Here is a 7,388-nt window from a genome sequence, read left to right as displayed (position 1 = left end):
CTCAGTCCATGCAGGAGGTTTCAGACAGAGGCTCTTCACATCTGAAGATAAACCTGATTAGCCAAATCCTCTCCTGTTCCATCAGCTTACACAGAATGGCAGTGTTTATATCTGAACCCATAGAATAACTACTTCTGCAAAAGACTTAGTTTTAGGGAAAATGAAGGTGTTTAACTGTGGCCAGTTAACTCAGAGATTTTTCTCCAGACAGCATCTGGCAAAGTCTGACTCTAGAGAGCTGCAGACAGGGACTCCAGTTCTTTCTGTGGAAGGGCACAGCAACACAAGGGCAACCACTGCTGAGGTTCCTGCTACAGTGGCAGATTCGTCATGCTGTAAGCACACCCTTCCTGGGCATCCCCTCCCCATCCAGGTTACTGCATCTCAAGTTACTGGCCCCCTCACTACATCTAAGAATAGGAGAAAACTAACCCAAACAGCCTGCGGTTTTGAAGGTCTTGCATCTTCTATGGGTAACACAGTAACTAGTTCCTTTTGCCTCTTGTGACACCAGCTTTAGTGTCTTGGAAAAAATATAGCTTCCAGAAACACCTTCCAGAAAACACTCCAACACCTTCCAGAAAAAGCTCTAGCTCAATCTAGTCTCGTGTTCTGGGCACTAATAGCTCTTCAAATAGCAATGCCTTAAGGACAAGAACTGACTGAATTATAGCATGGTTATTTTATTTAGCTACCTTCTTCAGACAGGAATTCCATCTCTTGGACTGCTGACTGCATATAGTTAATGAGTGTACATAGTGTTTGGACACTACCAAAGTTCTTGATTAAAGAAGTTTATTCCAATCAGTTGACATGATTTACATTGCTACTAAAGAGGCAGTAAAATGGCAAAGACTTGCAATTCACCACTGGATTTAATATTCTTCACCTTCATCTTCTCCATCCATTGAGTCTGTGCCCACTTCTTCATAATCTTTCTCAAGTGCAGCCAAATCTTCCCGAGCCTCCGAGAACTCCCCCTCCTCCATCCCTTCTCCAACATACCAGTGAACAAAGGCACGTTTGGCATACATCAGGTCAAACTTGTGGTCCAGGCGAGCCCAGGCCTCGGCAATGGCCGTGGTATTGCTCAGCATGCAGACTGCCCGCTGGACTTTGGCCAGGTCGCCCCCAGGAACCACTGTGGGAGGCTGGTAATTGATGCCAACCTACAGGAGATGTGGAAGAGACCATGAGTTTCTTTGTGGTGTTTGACAATGGCAATAATCAAAGTCAGACAACAGGAGTTGATTAAAATGTGTCACTCACAAAACAGCTCTACATGAGAACCTAAATCTCCACATCTCAGAATAAAAACCAGGTACCTACAGAACAGCTCAATGAGCAAATACACTCCATGAGCCCAGGACAGTGAATGAGAAGTCTAGGAAATCATGTTGGAACTGAGACTTGCCTTAAATCCAGTAGGACACCAGTCCACAAACTGGATGCTACGCTTGGTCTTGATGGCAGCGATGGCGGCGTTGACGTCCTTGGGCACCACGTCCCCGCGGTACAGCATGCAGCACGCCATGTACTTGCCGTGCCGCGGGTCGCACTTCACCATCTGGTTGGAGGGCTCGAAGCAGGCGTTGGTGATCTCAGACACGGAGAGCTGCTCATGGTAGGCCTTCTCTGCCGAAATAATCGGGGAGTACGTCACCAGCGGGAAGTGGATACGAGGGTAAGGCACCAGGTTAGTCTGGAATTCAGTAAGATCCACGTTTAAGGCACCATCAAACCTGAGGGAAGCAGTAATGGAAGATACTATCTGACCAATGAGGCGATTGAGGTTGGTGTAGGTGGGGCGTTCAATGTCCAGGTTCCTACGGCAAATGTCATAAATGGCCTCATTGTCAACCATGAAGGCACAGTCAGAGTGCTCCAGCGTGGTGTGGGTGGTCAGGATGGAGTTGTAGGGCTCCACAACAGCTGTCGAGACCTGAGGCGCAGGGTAGATGGCAAATTCCAGCTTGGATTTTTTCCCATAGTCAACTGAGAGGCGCTCCATCAGCAGAGAGGTGAAACCAGATCCAGTGCCTCCCCCAAAGCTGTGGAAAATCAGGAAGCCCTGCAAGCCAGTGCACTGATCTGACTGAAAGAGAAAATACAGGTGTTCAAGACATTGTGTACATTAAGAATCCCCAATCAAGCTCAAGAAAGACAGCTCTGAATTCTGACACATACCAGCTGTTTAAGCTTCAGAAATAAGGAATTTATGCACCAAGAGTCAAGGAGGTGCCCCACGAAAAACAGTGTTCTTGGCTGGTTTAAACCCCCTACATATTGGATGGTGATGACTTCAAATTGCTAGCTTAAAACTCCCTCTATCCCCAATTCTCAGCTGAGGCCATTAACAATGAACAAGAAAAGCAGGAATATTCCAAGACCTACACACTATCTATCCCTTACACTTACTTGGCATTCTCTGTCTGCACAAAAACGGAGCAATCCCCCATCCCAGAGCTACTGTTCTAATCCTGTACGAGTGCCAAGTGTGCATCTCTGCTCAGTGAAGTGAGCTGTCACAGGCTATTACAGTGCCAGTCCCATTCACTCTTCTCAGAAGACAAAACTAGACAGCCCTGTCCTCACAAAGAGGTGCCACATGATGCTCAGTTCAGTTCCCAGGATTAACAGGGACTTCCAACAGCTTGTACAAAGAAATTGCGACTGTTTTTCAGGTCAAAGTACAGCCTGCTGCAAACTTATCTTTGCTTTAATTAGAGATTGTGGCAATCAAGTGGTGAGAATAATTCCAGTTGTGATCTGCAAAAGGTGAACTTTTCACTGAGACTCACTTAGCATTCCATATCAAAGCACCAGAGGTATGCCCTGGGTTTTGTGCAATGAGAATTCCCACCTTTGTGACACAGATTGGGCAATGGACATGCTTAGCAGCCCTAAATAGTGAACCTGAACTTCCTAAGCCACCTTCATAAGTCTGCCACATGATCAAAGTACTGGGGAGGCTGAAACATTCCAACTTACTTACAGATTTATTCCTTTTCTTCTGTTATTACCATAAAATTAATCCAGAAATCATAATAGCAGGAAATGCAAACAGTAGTCTAAACCACAGAAGAAAGCACTCCTAGTTAAACTTCCTTGAAAGAGCCACAGCCAGAGACCAATCCTTCTCCAGCAGGAACTATGCAAATCATAATTCTCGGTTCTGGCTTTCTGAACATGAAACTATAGATGAAGTTTTAGGCGCCTCATCAGCACTTGAAAGCCATATTTGACAGGAATAATCCAGCCATTCTCAGCTGGCTAAGAATAAAACCAGATGCAGACTAAGTCCATAGATTCTCCTACCACAAAGACATTAAAGCACAGTTTATAGGGCTATGCATTTGATAACCTAATTTCCAAATCCTGTAAAACAGATGTTTCAGAGCCTTCAGTGAAGTCTTACCAGCTTCCTGATACGCTCTAAAACCAGATCGATTATCTCTTTCCCAACTGTGTAGTGACCTCGAGCATAGTTATTTGCAGCATCTTCTTTACCAGATATCAGTTGCTCAGGATGAAAGAGCTGCCGGTATGTCCCATTCCTAACTTCATCTGGGGAGAGACAAGATATATATTATAATACATAAATATTTGTAAGTTAATTTTCTATATAGACCAGCTTTTCCAAACTTCTGAGGGTGTCCAGAGTAACGTACTTAAACCCTTAGAGATAAAAAGCAACTACCTATCAGTAGTGGTAGGTATGATGATTTGCATACTTCCTACAGCCTAAATGCTGAATAACTAAGAAAAATTAAGCTACTGCTTAGGAAACAGTTCTACTTTAGTGTAAAGTTTAGAATTTTGACCTGTCAGAGCAATTTAAAACTGGACTATAGCAGCAGAACCATTCTTCCAGTTTAGACAGCTTAAGGCCCATTTTGCAGTTCAGCAGCTGAAATCCTGCTTTTCCCATTTACTTCCCAATCCCTCCAGGATGCTGCTGTATTGCTTCTGTGGGCAGGCAGAGCCAACACTGATTGCACGTCCCTTCCTCTTCACTGTATTTTTTGCCAAAGGTAGAGGAGGGTTCAAAAGGAACAGGAGATGCTCTTGGAGAGTTCTTCAATTATCTAAAGCCTGAGCTGTAAGCTGCAGCACACACAGCTGTGTTAAAGCAACTGTGCAGATGCACACACAGCATCCAGCATCCCCCAGCAGTTACACATTTGGAGATTGATTTAGAGCCACTAGTTCCCATAAATATGCACTTACACCCAGCAGGCTAAAGCTCTGTCCTACCAGAAAGGTACAAAGACACTCAGAAGAGCTTTGTCTCTGGTTTAGCTCAAGGCACTCTTGAGTTGTGTGCTACTGCAGTATTGCATCCTTTAATTTAAATGAGGTGGACAGCAGAGAGCTTTATTAGCTACAGCTGAAGTTGCCTGTTTGCATGTATTCATTAATCTGAAATAGAACAAGCAAGACAAAGATAAGTAAAATTTAAGATGCAAAAATACAGTTACTATTCAAACCAGTTTAGGCTGAGCAGCTCCCACTGCAGTCTGCAATCCAGTATTCTAAAGTACTTCTAAGACTGCATCAAAATAAAAACAATTTGGAAAAGTTTACCATCTCAAATACCTATGTGTCTAAGACTTCCTGCAATACCATGCCACATTACAAGGGACAAATATAGGTAATAAGGGAAAAACATAGAACCAAAATAAAATGGTTCTTTATCCTATGCAGACAGGGGTAGCATGAGCCAGGATGGTCCTCAGGAAGTAACAAAACTTGTCGAGTTCAGAGGATTGGTCACTGGACTATGAAAGTGTGCCTGGAACAAAGGACTTAGTTGAGGGCAGAGCTAAACCAAGCTTGCCCAGACATACTGTCCTTTCAAGTCTAGCTGGGGTAGACTGTTAAAGACACTTGTGTTGAATTCCCAGATGTCACTGCCCTATTTTGTGGTGGAAAGTTTGATGGTATTTTACCACCACATTCACAGAGGTGGTGCATATCCATCATCCTGCTGCTTTCTGCAAGACCAGCACTGATCTGGAAGGACAGAAATCCCTGGTGCACACATGTGGCAGCTGCAGAGCTGCTGCATGCACAAAGATGGGTTTTTCATAAATTCCATGCATAGGGACTTGCTGCATGAATGGAGAGACTCATGCTAGCCCTGCCCAGGAAACTGGAGCAGTAATTTTCACATTAGCCAGGCAGGAGTAACGAAGGGCAGCTATCTCCCAGAAAGGCACGTGATGTAACCTCTAACAAAAAGCCCTAACTTTGAGTATTCCCAACCTTGCCCATCTCCCCACGCTACACCTGCATCACTAATAAGCACTGGAACACTCACTACTTTTCAGCATTTGTTCCAAGACTCACCATCTCCTCTGCCCTGTTTTGCCACCTGTTCTCCCTCATCTCACTTCTCAGCCGTTCCTGGTTGCTCAGAGCCACCACCTGGCCAGCAGCAGAGGAGGCAACAGCCACAGGGCTCAAAAAAGCACAAAGCCAGACCTGCAACAGCTCCTGGGAATATTAATGTATGGCCAAGGGTGCCTGGGCTCATTTCAAAGTTATAGCCCAGCACTCCCACCCTTGAGCAGCCCCACAGCCTTCTGCCCCCCTGAGAGGTTCATTCTGCTGTGTTAGCCACAAAAAGGGGTCTGGTGCATTACACTGAACAGAAGTTACAGGAGAGCCATGGTTTGGGTACAGAGGAGTAGCCTGAGCACATTTACACATTTCCCCAACTTTGTATTGCAGAAAGATAAAACACAGCAACTGCATGAGCACAGGCAACACAGACCTCTGCTGTAAGAGCCCCAAATCACTAACTGAGGCAAGACAGCCAAAAACCAGCCCCAGAAGAATTACTTCTGGCACACACTGGTGACAGGAAAACCAGGATTCCTGACACAAGGGATGAGGGTCTTGTGAAACTGGAAGCTCACATTGAGCTGATAGTGCATCGAGTGCCCCAGGATGGAAGACTGGTCAGTGGCTGATGCATGGGATCAGAACACCAAAAGCCAGTGTTGCCAAAGCTTGGAACAGAACTCATTTTCAGGAGAGGATTGTTTCTCAAAGGTAAGGCAACAGGAAGTTGAAGTACATGTTCAGAAGTCCCTGAATTTAGGCCAGCTAATGGGACTCATTTTTGCAAGCACTGTTCAGCTTACACAGATTGCTCTGAGAAACCACAGGAACCATTCCCATGTACAATAAGGAATCTTCCTAATGATACATACTGTGTCTCCTAAAGAGGTTCTACTGACTGCAGCACACATTATGCCATACTGTTCCAAGGGGCTGTAACTGCTCCTTGCATAACAAAAGCATGAAGCATGTTCATGAGACCCATTTAACTCCACAGCCTGACAGAAGGCAATACTGAAATTCTTGAAAGCTCCACAGTGCACATTTGCCAGTCTCAATGAACATAGCCAAGTATTTTTCATCACTAGCAAGGTGTAGGCAAGCTTTATGCAGTAAAAATTCAAAGCCCCAAAGCATTTCTCAGGACTAGAGGAACGGATCCCTTAGCCAAAAACCGTGCCAATGTTGCACAGTGTGGAACAGGCACACAGGCCACGATTACCTATGACCGCAGGTTCAAGGTCCACAAACACAGCCCGCGGGACGTGCTTCCCTGCGCCCGTCTCGCTGAAGAAGGTGTTGAAGGAGTCGTCCCCCCCGCCGATGGTCTTGTCGCTGGGCATCTGCCCGTCGGGCTGGATGCCGTGCTCCAGGCAGTACAGCTCCCAGCAGGCATTGCCGATCTGCACGCCCGCTTGGCCCACGTGGATGGAGATGCACTCGCGCTGCGGGACAGAAACGCATCACTCAGCACAAACAGCACTGCCCTTGTTTAGCAAACGCTCAGCACACCCAGCCGGGACTGCCAGCCCGCAAAGCCATTGAAACATTGGCCTTGCTGTCTTGGTGTTGGGGCACTTGGCACAAAACACAACAGAACACAAAAGTCCCTTTGAGACATCAGCAGCTCCACCCAGAAAAACCCTTTTGGACATTATCATTTTTACAAGCTCATTCCTCTTTATTGTTCTTCAATAAGACAGGCAGAGTCTTATCAACTCTTTCAAATTTTTCAGCCAATTCCTCTCTTCATACCAAACACTAAATATTTAGAAAAGCTGATGATCATGCCTGTCACTGGCCTAAGTGTCCAGAACAGCATCACCCAGATCCTGGCTCCAGGAGCACAGCCATGAGCGGTAGCAAAATCCTCCCAAGATCCAGGAGCACTTAATTTAATGTACACAAAACCAAAAAAATGTTCTCCTGATCCCTTGAGGAAACTTTGCCATTCTGTAGGAAAGGCCTTGCCTAACAAACCCCTTCATATCCCTCCACAAATACAGACCTATCAGGCTTCAAACCACACCACTGCACAC

At 45.7% G+C, this 7,388-nt stretch overlaps 1 protein-coding gene across 1 annotated transcript; it reads right to left on the bottom strand.

The window, feature by feature from the left end:
- Positions 1 to 778: 778 nt before the first annotated feature.
- On the bottom strand, positions 779 to 6,821 carry LOC103619475 (tubulin alpha-8 chain). Its single transcript, XM_008638016.2, has 4 exons — positions 6,572 to 6,821; positions 3,419 to 3,567; positions 1,415 to 2,095; positions 779 to 1,169 (listed from the first exon to the last, which is right to left on the bottom strand). The coding sequence occupies exons 1-4, from the start codon at positions 6,690 to 6,692 to the stop codon at positions 876 to 878; spliced, it is 1,245 nt and encodes a 414-aa protein (XP_008636238.1). The 5' UTR covers positions 6,693 to 6,821; the 3' UTR covers positions 779 to 875.
- Between the last annotated feature and the right edge of the window lie 567 nt (positions 6,822 to 7,388).

The sequence above is a fragment of the Corvus brachyrhynchos genome, unplaced genomic scaffold (assembly GCF_000691975.1).
Source record: "Corvus brachyrhynchos isolate BGI_N302 unplaced genomic scaffold, ASM69197v1 scaffold67, whole genome shotgun sequence".
Taxonomy (NCBI): Eukaryota; Metazoa; Chordata; class Aves; order Passeriformes; family Corvidae; genus Corvus; species Corvus brachyrhynchos.
Note: the sequence above shows the minus strand (reverse complement) of the source record. Positions and strands in the feature narration are given on the sequence as shown.